The 17,197-nt window shown below is 45.2% G+C and overlaps 2 protein-coding genes; both read right to left on the bottom strand.

The window, feature by feature from the left end:
• Positions 1 to 11,467: 11,467 nt before the first annotated feature.
• GSTUM_00003168001 (uncharacterized protein) lies at positions 11,468 to 12,600 on the bottom strand (the record flags this gene model as incomplete). XM_002836822.2 has 4 exons in its annotated part: positions 11,468 to 11,611; positions 11,675 to 11,771; positions 11,839 to 12,170; positions 12,339 to 12,600. 4 exons carry the CDS (start codon positions 12,598 to 12,600, stop codon positions 11,589 to 11,591), a joined length of 714 nt encoding a protein of 237 aa, XP_002836868.1. The 3' UTR covers positions 11,468 to 11,588.
• A 491-nt stretch (positions 12,601 to 13,091) lies between these two features.
• On the bottom strand, positions 13,092 to 14,967 carry GSTUM_00003170001 (uncharacterized protein). XM_002836823.2 has 2 exons: positions 13,931 to 14,967; positions 13,092 to 13,869 (listed from the first exon to the last, which is right to left on the bottom strand). The coding sequence occupies exons 1-2, from the start codon at positions 14,689 to 14,691 to the stop codon at positions 13,251 to 13,253; spliced, it is 1,380 nt and encodes a 459-aa protein (XP_002836869.1). The 5' UTR covers positions 14,692 to 14,967; the 3' UTR covers positions 13,092 to 13,250.
• Positions 14,968 to 17,197: the final 2,230 nt, after the last annotated feature.

Here is a 17,197-nt window from a genome sequence, read left to right on the forward strand (position 1 = left end):
TCTTACTAATAGGAGCTCACTTAACTTTAGCAGTGGGCTTCTTCTCTTCATTTCCGGACAGCACTGACAGTAGTGGACATCCTTCTCTCTACTTACACGATCCCCGTTGGGCAATGCCTTGACTAGTAACTACAGGATCTGTCTCGCATTGAGATTTGACCATACCATCCTAATTACTCAGTTCAAGCTACAGTCACCTTCTCACTCTTGCCCTTCTGCCTCCCTATCCCCAGTGAGATTCCTTGTACTAAGTGACGCTATCTTTCAGAAAACAGGGGATTATATGAGACACAATAAAATGGCAATAGCTCAGTTTCTACGGTCAAGTTTGTACTGGAGCCTTTGGCCCTCCCTCCATCTTCTACTTTGTCTACATCGGCTCGCATCCTACTATCTTTCCTCCTTGGCTGGTACCATACTGCCTTCCCTCTCCACTGTATGGTATTCCAGGATTTCGGCCTACTGCCTGCCTGTGGTCAATCTTTAGCTGGCATCCTACTACTGAGTAGTATCTCCTCTGCTAAAACATCCACTCCTAGGGCCTGGTACCGAGGCTCCTGTTTTCGATTGGTGAGTTATAGTATTGTACTTCATCTGTGGCTCAGCAGGTTAGGGGCGACTGGCCTTAGGGCTCTTTGCCAGCCGCACACTTCAGGAGTGGTTCTTTATAAACGGCACTCTGGCGATTCAGTAGGCAGTTGTTATTTTCTTTTGTGGCCCTTAAGAGTCTACTAGTTTACAGGATAGAGTTTTTCCTTATGCTTTCCTGCCTAGCTTGTTGGGCTTTCTTTCTGTTGGCTACATGTAGTTAGTGGGAGTGATGGTCTTTCAGGTGACCAATCTTCATGGGCATATAGTTGACTTTCTAGACGAGACCCCATCACGTTCAAGTTGTGACATCTACAGACCAGGCACCTGAGTTGATTGCCTTTGAAGTTTGTGTGGTTAGGCCCAAACCAGTGGGTCTTGAGGGTACAGGTTTTTTCTTGGTCTGGGGGGGGAGGTGTTTTCTTTACACCATAGCTCAAGCTGCATGCGATATTCTTGTACCTTAAACAAGTAATAATATAATTTTAAAAAATAAGAACAATAAAAAATAAAAATAAAAAAGAACCTCCAGTACAGACTACTCACTTAACTACTTAAGTTCTTTCCTATACTACAAGTTAAATCAATACTTTATACAAACTTTGTACAACACTACCTGAGAAAGAGGTCTCGCTTACAAGAGGTAACATGAGTACAATATTATCTTTGGTATCAGGAAAACAGAAGAGGTAAAGTCATTACCTGTTGAAGAACTAAGTACAGAGAAGTAGGATCGTTATATAAATATAAATTCCTCACGTATAATCTTGCTTGGAAACATCTTAATTGAACTTTTTACTAACTGACTAGTCTTGTAAGACCTTTATAACTTCATCAAAGAAAGAAAAATACTACTGCAAGGTCAGAGCTAGATGGAGATCTGATAGCGTAAACATTTCAGAATTGGTGGTAGGAAAATTCAAATTTCACCAATGAGAAAGTAATACAGAGGTACAGTGTATAAGTTTTGTAGATTTTGCTAGCAGGGATTTGCTGCCAGTAGGGGGGGCAAGTGCAATAAATCAGGTATAGTAGCTTGGCATACATGCCAAGAGCCTTGGAAAACAACTGAAATGAAAGTCATAGAGGTGTATTCTGTTTAAATGAAAATTTATCTAATATTTCATGAAAAAGCCATTGGCTTTAATAACCACCTGACACCGAAAAGGCATACTTTCAATCAACTCTCTGAACTCGTGCTGCCCAATCATCCTCCAAGTTTCCTTGACTGCATCCCGTAATCGATCGTATGACATATTCTCAGAAAAACTATCTTGCAAATAATTTTTCATAATATACTATACCTTCTCGATAAGATTCAAGTCAGGAGAGAAAGGTGGCCAATAAATAACCTCAATCTCTCTCTCCCGAAGCTCAGCGGTAGTATTTCCTGCTGCATATCCTGAGGCCCCATCCTGCATAAGTTTTAAATAAATTCCATCACACTGACACAATTCCATATGCCCATGAATTACTGGCATATTATCTATACAGTAACTTTCTGAGTTTATAGACCCCCAATCCTTCTCCCAAAATATTCCAGGACCTTGTATATCACTGTGAAAACAACCTCCAAACATCCATCCCCATTTTCTTTGATACTTTTCTACTATACATATTGGATCCCACTCCTTCCCAGCCCTCCTCGTAACCTAATTCCTTGTATGCCACCCACCTGTGATCTATGTTTTATCCGTCCACAAGATGGAATTCTACTGCTCACCGGTCCAGCTGTAATGATCCCTCTTTAGATAGTTAGTTCTTGATATCAGAGAACGATACTTCTTGCTTATGTCTTCTTCTTCCTTTGTCTTACGATAGCTCTTGGCCTCTGCCTATGTTACCGATAGTACAAGACCGTAGTCTTCTATCGGGAAAGCCTATCATAAGCTTTCTCTAACTCGTCTTCATGAAGAACTATCCTTGGCATAACGATAATGTTGCAATAAAGATAAAGATCGTAAGGGTGTTTAATATTCATTAAGGTAATAAGTAGAAAAAGTACTTAGAATAAAGCATGAAGAACCTATCTTCCTCAGCCGCATCGGCCTCCTTATATAGTATTCTTCCCACCCATGATCATGTGACCTAAAGTGGTCACATGTGCAAAACCAAATCATAACAACCTAGTCATGTGACCAAAGTGATCACATACTCAAAACCCATGACCTTATAGCGAGATCATGTATAAAAGCTCATAAACCAATCATAACACAAAAAACAAGTTATCTGACTCGACTGAGTCATATGCGTGAAACCCATAACCTCATAACGAGGTCATATGTGAAACATAAATCATATGCGCAAGGCTTACCTGCAAGGCACACTTGCAAGGCATACTCACCAGGCGCACGTCTAATGACTCATATTTGAGCCATGTGTGAAAGCATTACAAATCCCACACATAACAAATTATATGACCCAAATGAGTCATATATGTAAAACAATAACATACCTGTGACTCATAATCATGCATCACGTGAAAACCTCTTTCATGCCAAGCTACGTTCGTGACATTAGCTCCCCTCCTTCTAAGCATGAGTCCTATCAGGCTTTTTCTCCCAGTTGCAATCGTTCCCGTCCTGCCAAGTGCATGGTTCTTCTCAGCTTGTGGAACGTTTCGTCTGCCATCCTCTATCTGACCCTTACCGATTCTAGAGTCAGATTCACCATCTCAATCGTGTGCCGATGATTATCATTCAGCTGTCTTAGCTCTGCGATCGTTTTATTGTTTGCCAAAATTGTGGCCTCGGCTTGGCCAAGTTGTTCTCGGAGTCCCAGGATCTGCCTATATAGGCTACTGACGTCCGGTTCCATGTCTGCTCAGGAGTTTTGGGCCCCTCCCTCCTTGGACTGCGTCCTCGTGGCCCATGCCTTTCTGGCATCCTCTCCTTCTAACTCTTTCCTGCTTCCATCCTTCTGCGGGTAGAATCCCACAGATATTTTCTGTGCCCTGTACATCCTGCACTCACTTCTGAAGTATTGTTGCCAATGCTTCAAGACGTGGTCCAGGCGTGGGCCACACTTTCGACATTTCCTCGAGAACCATCTCCAGCCTTCTTTGTCGCTAAAATGTCTTTGGCAACTGTCCTCATAGCATACCATCCATGACATGGCGTTATGCTGTGCTTGTTTTTCCCTTTCCTTGAGTTGTTCGTCAGTTGGCCCTATGAATGAGTATTCAGGGCTAGTAGGTGTTGTTTGGTGGGGGCTATCGCCTCAGTCCTCATGTTGTTGCGACGGCACAGGAGCTTTTCCCTCGCCTTTGTCTTGATTGAACATGATCGTCACCTAGGCCGGGCTTGCCTGGGTATCGCTGGTGGAAGGTTGAGATGGCATCTTGTACGTGTTCAAAGTTGTGTGCGAAGTACCAAGTTTTATCGTGTTCGGGCGAATATCCTGTACACTTGGCTCAGTATTGGAGGTGACCGTGGAAGAAGCGGGAATCGACTATTTCGTTGAGCTTATATTCTGATTCTCTATCAAGTTAGATTGGAGGGGGAGGAATAAGTGCTTGTGAGAGAAACTTGTTGTCGTTGTGTAATTCGAGGAGTGAGATGTGGAATGTGTTGTGTATTCGCATTGAGGGGGGAAGGTCGAGTTTATAAGCTTGGCTGCCCACTCTTTCCAGTATCCTGAATGGTCCAATTTTCTTGTAGTCCAATTTCTTTGATGGTTAAGTGGTATAGATATTGCGTGGTATTAGCCATACTATATCTCGCGGTTGTATATTGGGATCTGGTCTTCGATGCTTATCGTATTATTCCTTTTGTCGTCGTTGTGTTTGACTCATTTCGTATTGTAATATTTCGTGTAGTTTTCCCATATCGGTTTTGTCCGGTATCACATCATTAATCGTATGATATGTGGTCTGACTTTGTGGATGTTGTCTGTAATTCGCGTAGAAGGGTGTCATGCCGATTGTTTCTTGCTTTCTATTGTTGTATGCGAATTCGGCTATATATAACAGCTTGTACCAATCATCTTGTTGATAATTGATGTAGGCCCATAAATATTGTTCAAGTATCGCAGTTACCAGTTCCATTTGTCCATCCATTTGTAGGTGGAATGCTGCGCTAATCCTGTTTTGTATCACTATTTCTCCGGTTACTTTCTTCCATAGTCCCAATGTGAATAGTGTTCCTCGATCGGTAATGATATTTTTTGGGAGGCTGTGAAGTTGGAAGACCTCTAGGAGGAATGCTTTTATAAAATTGCTCGTGTTGATATCTTTTCAGACCGGAATGAAATGACTCATATTGGTCAGACGATCCACCACGTCCAGGATGCTATCGCAATTTTCCGATGCCGATAGGTCTGTGATAAAATCCATAGTAATTGTTTCCCATAGTTGTTCGGGAACTCCGTTTGATTTCATTAATCCATATGGTGCGTGTTTAGCTGTTTTCGTCCTTTGGCATATGTCACAGTTTTTGACATATCATTTAACGTCTTCGCGGAGTCCTGGCCAATAGAATGACCTCGTGATGAATTTCATAGTTCTAGCTGTTCCCCCATGTCCTGCCGTTCGGATATCGTGGTGTTGTCGTATGATGTCTGTCCTTATCTCCTCCTCTTCTGGGATCTATTGATTTCCGTCGTACCACATATTTCCATCCTTCCATTGGCATAAACCCAGAGCAATTCCTTTCATCTCCTTTTTTCCTTTCTTCAATGCTTCTCTTATTGCCTGAATTGTGTTGTCTTTCTGGTTTGCCTTCTCAATTTCCCTTTCCTCCATTGATGTGAATTGGATAACCTCCATTGCCTCGAAGTAGGTTTTTGGTAATAGTGTTCGTATTTTTTTTTTATTCTTTCGTCTTCTTTCGTTGGTGGTTTGTCGCTTACAATCCTTGTGAGAGCATCTGGCTTTCCACTCTTTTTGCCTGGTCGGTATTCGATTTTGAAATTGTATTTACTGAGGTGTTCCATCCATCTTATCTGGCGGTCATTCAGTTCTTTCATAGTCATGAACGGGACCAAGTTCTTATGGTCGGTTAGAACTCGGACTGGATAGTCTTTGTTCAAAACGTATCTCCTCCATTCCTTTAATGCTTGAACTATCGCTAATAGTCCTTTGTTTGCAACGTCATAGTTGCATTCTGTGGGGGTCATTGTCTTGGATCGGTAAGATACTGGCCTCCATTTTCCATCGTCGTATTGTTGCGATACTATGCCTGAGCACACATATTTTGAGGCCTCTGTTTCGATCATTGTCCTACGGTTTGGGTTGAAATGAACCAGTATGGGTGCCGATATTAGATGCATTCGTATTGCACTATATGCTTTTTGTTCGGTTAGTCCCCATTCCTATTTCTTGTCTTTCTTTGTTAGATTATAGAGTGGTTTTACAAGCCTGCTAAATCCCTCTATGAACATTCGATAAAAGTTGCAGAATCCCATAAAGCATTAAATATCTGTTATGTTGTTTGGTTTGGCCCAATCCCATATAGCTGCTATTTTGACAGGGTCGACCTTGACCCCACTTCGATTGATAATATATCCGAGGTATTCCGTTTCTTCCTTATGGAATTCACATTTTATTGGTTTGATCTTCATTCCTGATCCTTATATTGCGGCCATGATATTGCTGATATCCTTTTGGTATTGTTGTATGTTTTCCGAGTATATGAGTACATCATCCAAGTATATGATGCAACATATATTGAGGTACTTATAGAGTACCTTGTTGATCCATCTCTGGAATGAAGCCGGTGCATTGGTTAGTCCGAAGGGCATAACCAAGTATTCGAACATTCCATATCTTGAGGCAAATCTAGTCTTCCACTCATCTCCTACCTTGATGCGTATATTGTGGTATGCATCCTTGATGTCGAGTTTGGTGAAGTATTTTGCTGACCGCAGTCTATCCAGTGCTTCTCCAATCAAGGGTAGTGGATATCGGTCTTTCTTGGTAACCGAATTGAGAGCTCTGTAGTCCACGCAGAGTCTTATTTTTCTGTCTTTCTTTTTGACGAATAGTATTGGGGATTCTCCTGACGCGAAAGAGTCCCTGATCCATCCTCACTTTAAGTTTTACTCGATATACTCCCTAAGTTTTTCGAGCTCTGCTTCTCGGAGTATGTATAACTTCTTGTAGGGAATCTCTTTTTGTTTTTCCCATTTTTTCGTCTTTGTCCAGCTGAATTCCGTGATCGATTCCTAGTCTTCGAGGTGGTAAATCGGTAGCTTCCTCTTCTTAGAATAGGTTCATGAATTGATGATATTCCTTTGGAACCAATTCTTTCCATCCCTTTTTGCTTTAGTATTTCTTATCCTGAATTGCTAGCTCCGTGCTAATGTTGATTTTCGCTAGGACTGCTTTTTTGTCTTCGTATGTCTATTTGAGAATTCCTGTTGTATCTCCCCTTCGATAGTACCTTCCAAAGGCTTGTGCTGTGATCTCTTTAATCTCGATTCTTTTTGTTATATCGGGCTGGTTTTGGTCATGTGTCGGTGTTTAACTGCTAGACCACTGCAGGGTGCTATGCATCCATAGGTGCCTTCTGGTAGTCCGATGGCTATTCCTGTTGCTATCGTTGCCTGCCCGTTGGCAGGTATCTTGATTCCTTCATTGGCATACAGGTCGTGTCCTGCTGCCCCTTTGGAACCCTGGGTAGGCACTCTTGCCTCTTGATCCAGACTTTGTATCTGGACTCTCTTATCTTGCCGCATCTCGGCAAACTTTGCATGTAAAGTTTCTTCTTCTGCTTCTCGTATCGGTGTCGAGTAAACCACAGGTGAACTGTTGAGATATTGTGTCGCACATAGTTTGCTTGTAAAGGTCATCTTATTCTCGTTCCAATCGATCGTCGGATTATGCTTTCGTAACCATGGCATCCCTAGGACTATCTCATGGTTTTTAAGATCTGCTACCTGAAAGGTTGCCGTTTTCCTATGGCTGTCAATGTCTATAGGTACTGTCGCCGTATGGGTTATAGGACCCATAGCGCTTGGCTTTCCATCCGCTAGGTAGACTTGTCTCGCTTTCTTTGCTTGTTTGGTGTGGAGGCTGTATTTGTCACAGATTACTTTGTCAATGAAGTCTTCGGTAGCTCTAGAGTCGAGCATTACATATATTATTGTTTCTTTGTTTTTTTCATTATATACCTTCATTTTTGATCATCACATGATCTCCATCTTCTTCTCCTCTTTGCGTGTGTAGTGCTGTGTAGTAGTTCGCTAACTTGATGGGTTTTCCAGGTCCACATCTTGGGTCTCCTAGACCACCCTTTACTGGGGACCCTCGTCGTTTTCCGCCGGTGAATCTTCTGCGATCATTTCGCGAATATTGCTCCTCTTTTGATTTTGGAAACGATTATTTCCAGCAGCTTTGGTCCCTTGGTATCTGCTGTCGGGTCGGCTTCTGCATTCTCGTATCCGATGTCCTGCTTTTTCGCACCTTAGGCAGAGTTTCCCGTTCATTCTTCTGGTGTATTCTTCCTTAGATAGGTTCAGAGCATGTCCTGCTCTTGATTTGTCTAACTCCATTGACTCGCCTGATGGTAATGCTCGACTTTCTCCACGAGTTGCTTGTGGTTTGAAGGTTCAGTCCACATTCCTGGATGATTGGACCATCCTGTGTGCTATAGTGTTTTCCGAGTTGCTTCGAACCATGTTTAGTTTGCTTTTCTTATCAATCGCCTATCTTGCAAATCGTTCTGCTGTTGTATAGCGCAGGTCAGAGATTCCCCATGCTTCTCAGAGTCTCTCGCTGCTATTTCTCAGGAGGATGATGTAGAGAGTAGCATCATCAAACTCGGCCTCGTATTTCAATAGTCAGCATTCATTCCAGTATGCCAAGAATATTTGTTTTCCTTGTTGGAATTTTTCCAGCTTTCATCTTGCTGTTTCTTTGGTATTAGGATCTCCGAATTGTTCAAAGAGTGTCGTCTTAAACTCTTCGTATGTGACTCATTCCCTCTGCTTTCTTCCATCTTGAAAAGGCATGATCCATTGTCCTGCGAGTCCTCTGAGTAGAGATTCCACATATGGAATCTTGATTTCATCATAGTGATCTCCATATCCCTTAACGGCAAAATATTCTTCACATTATGCTAAGAATATTCGTAACTTGTCTTCGGCTCCTTCGTATGTGTCGAGTTCCTTTGCTTTTAGTCGTTGGACGTTTCCTTGTCCTGTATTTCGTGTTGCTGCGAGAAATGCCTGAAACTGATTTTCAGTCATTCCAAGTATGCTAGTTCCTGGTGCCGGAGTGGCTGGGGCTGGTAGCCCAGGTACTGCTGATCCTGACATTCTCTCAGGTCGTGGAGTTCCTGCAGGAGAGCTATCAACTGGTGATCCTTTCTCTGGGGTTACTGAGCTTGTTGCTCTTGAGGGTTCTGCTGAGACGTGATCTAAGGCATCGCTGAATCCTCCTAGGTTAAGGTTTTGATCGTCGATGTCGATATCTCCTTCCATGTCTGGATTGAAAGATGCCGTTTAGTATCGTTTGGCGTTGCACAAGGTGACGCTTTGTAATGTAACGATCCCTCTTTGGATAGTTAGTTCTTAGCGACGGGAAACGATACTTCTCATTTCTGTCTTCTTCTTCCTTCGTCTGAAGATAGCTCTAGGCCTCTGCCTACGTTACCGATAGTACAAGACCTTTGTCTTCTATCGGGAACACCTATAGTAAGCTTTCTCTAACTCGTCTTTGTGAAGAACCTTCCTTGGCATAACGATAATGTTGCAATAAAGATAAAGATCATAAGGGTGTTTTATATTCGTTAAAGTAATAAGTAGGAAAAGTACTTAGAACAAAGCGTGAAGAACCTATCTTCCTCGGCCGCATCGGCCTCCTTATATAGTATTCTTTCCGCCCATGATCATGTGACCTAAAGTGGTCACATGTGCGAAACCAAATCATATCAACTTAGTCATGTGACCAAAGTGATCACATACTCAAAACCCATGCCCTCATAGCGAGATCATGTACAAAAACTCATAAACTAATCATAACACAATAAACAAGTCATCTGACTCGACTGAGTCATATGCGCAAAACCCATGACCTCATAACGAGGTCATGTGCGAAACATAAATCATATGCGCAAGGCTTACCCGCAAGGCACACTTGCAAGGCATACTCACCAGGTGCACGTCCCATGACTCATATTTGAACCATGTGCGAAAGCATCACAAATCCCACACATAACAAATCATATGACTCAAATGAGTCATATGTGTAAAACAATAACATACCTGTGACTCATAATCATGCATCACGTGAAAACCTCTTTCATGCCAAGCCATGTTTGTGACACCAGCCCACATGCTCCTTAGCCCATTGGAGTCTTATAATACGGTTTCGTTCTGTGATCAGTGGTTTTCACATCGCAAGGTGTCAGTAGAAACCTTCCCTCATCAATGCTACTCGAATAGCAGTTCTCCCAACTCCAAAATCTAGCTTCACTACTAGCTGCTCGTAAGAAAGACATCTGTTCCTTGCTGACAGGCAAACGTAGGCAACAAGATCCTCAACCTGTGCTTCAGTAAGCACCAGAGGCCGACCTGAACACTTTTTAGGAGTCGCCGGGCATGCATTATTAGAAGAGCATGCATAGCCAATTTGGTGAAGAGAGAACCCAGTGTGTTCCTGGATTTGAGCATATTCTCAGCCAATAGTATGCAGTAGTTGACAATTTCGACCCTGATCGCGGGACAAATGGAACCATTTCGGAGGTGGGGGGGTGGAGGGGTCGCCGGCTCAGACATGTCTCTTCGTTTGTATATAGTTAAGGCCCCTCGCGGTGAACTTGCCAATAAATGTCTCTGCCCCCAAGGATTTTCTCTGTGTTTGCTCAGTGTTTGCTTGAATAGAGGGAGTTGTGAAAAATCTTCACTCACACAAGCAGCCAAGCCACCATACCGGATTTGCTGCACTTATTCCAGCCTGCAGTACATCCCTGCTAGTAAAATCTACAAAACTTATATGCTGTACCTCTGTAAGTGGCCTCCGAATAGAAACCTTTTATTCATAGTACTAGTGCAAGGTATTGTGACATTCTAGATTTTTTTTGCACCAAGGTTGTAGCATTGAAGACCTTTACTATTTAAATATTGTAGAAATTCCCAGAGATCGAGGTAAAACTTGAGCATCATAAGAATAGGACCTGAATTTTGTCAATCTCTCAAATCAGTAATTAGAAGAAACCGAGGTAAAGTTATTACTTGTATTGTATACCCTAGCCTTGAAAGAGTCCATGAATACAAAATACACACAATAAGATACTATCAATCAATTCGGAATAAACAAACTCAACGAAACTTATAAGATATATACAACAGCACATTGGCCATGTAACATATTAAAAAACTTGGCAAAGGATTACTTGCAAGAAAAAAAAGAAAGAAAACATTTTCTGGTTTCTGGTAAACCACGTTTTCGTAAACGTGATGCGAGATGACGGACAGCTCTACAGTCATGACGGTGCGTCAAATAGATTTAGCCCTTAGCTATTATCAAGCTAGGGTACAAGTAGCATGTCACGAATTTTGGTGGGATATCTATCATACGAGTAGCGGTACTAGTAGACCATTGTTGCCCACGCACAAGGGATTTGTGTAGACTATGTGTGTAACCTCGTGGGTGGGGGACAGACCTGTCTGATACAGATACTCGGGATTCGAGTTATGATGCATGCATCTTCCTCCGATGAGATCTCATCTCATAATCTAATTAGTCATGTTAGTGCGCAAAGGAGTGAACGAACCCGGTACCGGTACCGGTACTCAGCCGTGTGCCAAAGAACTCCGCCAAACCAACCATCACAAATTACGCCGATAACATAGGGGCAGTGGGCCAGCGCTATGCACCATAGGCAATCTCAATAAACCCCATGGTAAATTAAGGCAACACCGCGCAATGAACTTGCAGTTTCGATGAGGTTAAAGATATTTCATTAAAAAGTCAAAGCCCTAACTAGTGCCTGAGGCGGCTCAACTAACATCAAGCTCCAACCCGCTCAACCAACTTTTTTCTCTCTCTCTGTTGTAACTTAAGCAGAGATTCCGATAACACCTAAAGGACACAAGCCATCAGCAATAGACAGATTTAAATCAAACAAAAGGGCAGGAGACATACCACAAGCTGGGCGAGGACCAGCATTTCCGGTCTTCTTGGATTCAACATTATCACCCTTACCGAGATCATCAGTACCACCGTGGACAACGATGGTGCGCTAGAATCATCCGTTAGCTTCTCTCTATTTTCATTTACGCCCCTCCCCAGACAAGGGGCAAACATACTCCTAGAATGCTCTCGGGGCCAATCAATTTGATGAGACTGTCCTCCACACTTCCCTCAGCATTGCCTTGAGCATCGGTCTGGATGTTGCCCAAGTCCCCGACGTGCCTCTCCTCATCAGAGGGAGCACCATGGGACTTGCCAAAGGGGTTGAAATGAGCACCCGCAGAAGTACACCCATTGGTGTTGTCACCGAACTCGTGGATGTGCATGCCACGCTGGGCATTAGGGTCGTTGCCAGTGATGTTGTAGGAGATGGTGGTGGGAGAGGATTCGTTCTCCTGGGAGAAAGTAACGGTTCCCGAGACGTTAGAGTCTCCACGGACGACAGCGACTATATTAGATTAGCAAACATTGCTTTATGGGAACGAAATAGCGGTGGAGTCTAAGTATAAACGAAAGGGATTTCAAAGGACGAAAGCGTCCCGAAAACTGGCGCCGAGAAGAGCGAATAACCTCAAAAATAGCAAGAGCCGGTCAAACAGTCTTAAAGAGCACTCACCAGCCTTAACCATTTTGATCGAAGTGAGGTTGTTTGACTTTTTTTCTTTTGGGGGTAGAGTGCTAATGCGGTGTACAGCGTGTTTGGGAAAGGAAAAGCGGAGGGAAGAAAGGAAAGAAGAAAGAAGTGCTTGGTGGGGCAGAAGAGGGGTATTTTTATCTAGGCTCGAGGGGGGGGGGGGCAAGCAATCAAACCTTGTTACCATACATACAGCACTGTACTCGTAATCACAGAAGCAACCAGAACTCCATCGCGCCCACATATGCTCATAGAAAAGCCAACAACTCTGGACCTGAATATATTTTTCATCTTCTCCCACTCTGCCACTAACAACTAGATGGTATTCGGTCAACTTTGCTGGTGAATGCAAATGCACACCATGCCTGGGAATTATGTGAACCTTTCAATTGAGCCCAGACTTAAACTTGCGTCATCAATCAATTTGTAAGATACTGCCAAGACAGGTGTTGAGTTGAATCCATTATGATAAGCCTGAACCTTTCGTGAGGGCTCGATTTCAGAGAGAGGGGGGGGTTCCTGTCCCAGTAACTCACGGGATCCTCGACATTACGCATCTGGGATTGTGCTGATCATAGAAAACCTGTTATGGGGGACAATCCGAGGGCTTCTATCATCGGGAATTGGGGTTCAGAATCCACTGTCACTAGACGGCCAGGGGGAACACGGAATTGCACATAATTGTATCGTAGCCTTTTCACTTGTACCAGGCACTGTATGATACCCGTATGGTTGTTCGCGGGCGTGTGCAGCATCTCGCACAGGCACCCTGCGAGTCAATATTCATGAAGCAAGTTTCCCAGCCAGGACGAACTACTGCAAACCCATAAATCACCAGGAGAGCGAAACCCCCTCGAACACAGAACATCCTATCATCCCAACCCAAACGCCCACTTACAACCTCGTCTCTCCAACTACCCCACCACCCATCCACCCGCTAGCAGCCCGCCTACTCCTGCCAACCTCAATCTCACTTTGGGTCACCGCCCTCGCCTCAACAGCAGGATTATACCCTCTTCCCGAAATCCCCGTTACTCTCTCCAATTCATTATCACTCAACCTCCTATTCTTGCTCCCATCCGCCCTTTTATACACCGTCACCACTGCTGCCCCACCAAGGCCGAGATTATGTTGCAACGCCGCACCTACACCCTCTACAGTGCGTTCCGCAGCCCATCCACGCAGCTGCCAGACGAGTTCTGCGCATTGAGCCAACCCTGTAGCACCCAGTGGGTGGCCTTTGGATATCAGGCCACCAGAGGGGTTTACAACGACCCGCCCGCCGTATGTGATGTCGCCGTTGCGGACCATTTCATGGGCCTTGCCAGGTGGGCAGAGGGATAGCGCGTCGAGGGTAATTAGCTCGTTCGTGGAGAAGCAATCGTGGAGTTCTACGAGTTTGATAGCGTTGGGGGCAAGGTTTGCTTCCGAGAGGGCTTGCTCTGCTGCAGACTTGGTCATTGCGAAGCCAATTAGATCGATGGCGCTCTTGGAGTATAAATCGGGAGAGTCACTATTTAGGTCAATATCTGGATATACTTTAGGACATCGTAGGCATGGTGGAGGAAATATACGTAGCCATAGCCTGCCCAGCGATAAGTACCGCCCTCTCCCTCAACTCCGGATGCTCCTGCAGCCACTTCTCCCCAACCAGCACCGCGGCCGCAGCCCCATCACTCGTAGGACAACACTGCAGCTTCGTCAACGGGTCCCAAATCTCTGGGCTCCCCATAATCTGTTCAAGCGTATACACATCCCTGAACTGCGAGTACGGGTTCCTCCGAGAATGCTCATGATTCACCCTAGCAATCTCGGCAAAGTCCTCCTTTGTAGCGCCAAACCTCTCCATATACTCCCTCCCGGCATTCCCAAAAAACTGCACCGCTCCCGGCCGCTTAGGATCCACGCCCCTGGTATTCGCCATCATAACATAGCTCTTGTCGAGCGGATTCGTGCGGTCGGAGAAGAAGGACTGCAGGCTCCCGGGAAGCATCTTCTCGAAGCCCACGACCAGCGCCACGTTCCCGGCCCCGTGCGCGAGGAATCTGCGCGCCATATGCAGTCCCGTGGCCCCGGTCGAGCAGTTGTTGTTCACGTTGTAGACCGGTATCCCCGTCATGCCGAATTGGTAGAATACGCGCTGCCCGCTCGTAGAATCTCCGTAGGCATAGCAGGCGATCCCCGTGTCCACATCGTCATAGTTCACACCCGCGTCCGCGAGGGCTTTGATGCCGGCTTCATAGCCCATTTCTGGGTAGTCTACCTGGCCGCGGGGCTTGATGAACTTGGTCATGCCCACACCAAGGACGTAAACCGGGGATCCTGAAGAGGTCATTTTTTCCTTGCTTTGTGTGTCGATGTGATGTTATATGGTATCATACGATACCGATCGTGATGGTGATGAGGAGGGTTAGGGAAGGCTACGAGTAACCCAGAGAGATGGCAAAACTTTGTGTATGCATACCACCATAATATTATCGTAGTGGGGAGTGCTATGTATATGCCACAGCCTCTAATCTACGGCAACTTAGCCGCGGAAGGCCGAGCTTGCCCTCACCGGCCCCCCGAAACGGCCAATTTACCGGTGGTGGCCTGCTGTGCACTGTATCGTAAACACCCCGCTTGGGTACTATATTTATGGAGTGCGGAGAGCTACCGGGTAATTTATGCAAGCTCCAGACCTCGAGAATCCAGGGTTTTGCCGAATGAACCGAGGTTGTCGCCCTTACCTCGCAACCACGTTAGCGCAGCGTTCCTTGGTGATCCATAATCATGCTTTAGCGAGATTCACAAGCGATCATTCGTATCTATGGGATCCCTGCTGATGTCAATTTGATGCTCAATCGGAACAGGATAAACCGCCCACAATTCAGGGCCCGATTAAATGAGGCCACCCAACCTCACCATCACCGGTATTCCAAAGTCTTGGAGCGGGTAGAAAGCCAACTTCCGGGGCAAACCAATAGCCCCGCCACGCCGCTCCGAAGGGCTCTTCCTCTCATCTGGGAAGCCTACGGTAGCTGCTCAGGGAAGCAACTCCAAGGGGGAAAGGCGGGTTTTGCGCCGCGAGTTTGTGGGAGCACTGTAACTATGATATGATATATCGTGTTGCAGTGGCGTACAGCAGAGGGCAACAAGTGAGCAGAAAGGAACAATTCTTCCATCCACACGGGGCAAATGGCCCCAGCTCATATTTCCACCAGCAGCCCTGCAGACCTCGGTGTTTCAAAACTCCCCCTTTACCCTATTCAACTCTTCTTCTCCTCCTCTCTCTAAACCCCCCTACCATACCAGTTATCATATCGTACAACGTGTACTAGCGCTCCTTCAATATTCACTATCAATCCACCGACAGCATGTCAATCCAGGCCGACCTCAAAGACCCACGATAAGCATGATCACCCATACACCACCACAGTCATACTATATCCTAGGCAAGCTTGATCCACCCCGTCCGGTCGGGACATACTCGAGCACACAACACACCGAAATCTAGTAAGCACGATGCATACCGATGCATACCCGAGTAACAACCCGGCAATGCTAACAAGGCTAGTTAGCTACTGTAATTCCCAACACATCGCTGTGGGCTGCCAAGTATGCCCCGAGGTCGAAGCGTTAAGTTACCGATCGACACCTGTCAGAACTTAAAGAGATGGGTCGCGGGAACAACAGCAGGGACGATAATGTAAGGGGGTAATCGGATCGACTCACACACATAAGCCGCCATACGGTAATATCAATCCGACACTCGGAGACCAGTGCCTAATTATAAGATAATGCTCCTAGTAGGGCATCATAATCCCCTCACCCGGTATACAGAAAGGAGGAAAAGAAAAAAAAAAAGAAAAAAACAACAACAACGAATGTTCAGCCTCTGCGAGTACGAGTATAACTAGATAATAGGTTGGAAAGAAAAAATGCACAAAGCCCCACTATCCTTCACGTAGTATTCCCTCGTATTCTGGGATTTCCCCGACTCACATTGATTGCCACGCTATCCGGTCAGAAGGGTACGGTAGGCAGACATGAGATCCAAGGAATGTACTGTATCATTGTCCTACTCCCAATCACGCATGTCCTGTTCAACTTACCATAGTCTGTCGCAACGTGAAACCATAAATAAATAAATAAAATGAAATAAAATGAAATAAAAAAGAAGGAAAAATAAAAACGGAAAGTCTTCCAGAACAAAACTGCACCCGCACGGCACCCCCCCCCCATCAAATCAATAAGTAACCCCGCTAAACGCGATACGCGGTATCTTGCGCAACGCGGTAATCAATAAGCGCGCCTGCGACACGGCATACGGTAAAATATTGATGGCAGCATCGTGTGTGTGTCCAGGGGCACACCGGTACCGTAGGGCGGGACGCGAGTGATTTGTAATGATCAAGCTGGGGGGTCCACACTGTATCATAGCGGATGGGTGTGTGTGTGATGCGGTTGGACAAGTCTGATACAGCAAGAACAGATGATAGAGATGCCAATACCGGTATCATCAGACCAGGTTATCCCCAGCTACCACACTACTCGAGTACAGTACCCTCCTCCTCCTTCCTTACCCATCCAGCCACAAATCCCTGATATGATAGCAAAGTAAGTAGATAATACCAACAACACACACCAACCGCAAAACAAAACAAAACAAAACAAAACGGAACGGGTTGTGTGATAAGCTTACCACTTCCCATCCACTCACTCACTCACTCACTCACTCACTCATCAATTCATCCTAACCCGATAACAACCGCAACCCAACCCCCCGGTTCCTTCCCTCCCTCCCTCCCTTGCTCCCGCCCCATCCAGCCTGAGTGATTTTCATTTTCAACGCAACCTTG

The sequence above is a fragment of the Tuber melanosporum genome (assembly GCF_000151645.1).
Source record: "Tuber melanosporum whole genome shotgun sequence assembly, scaffold_162, strain Mel28".
NCBI lineage: Eukaryota > Fungi > Ascomycota > Pezizomycetes > Pezizales > Tuberaceae > Tuber > Tuber melanosporum.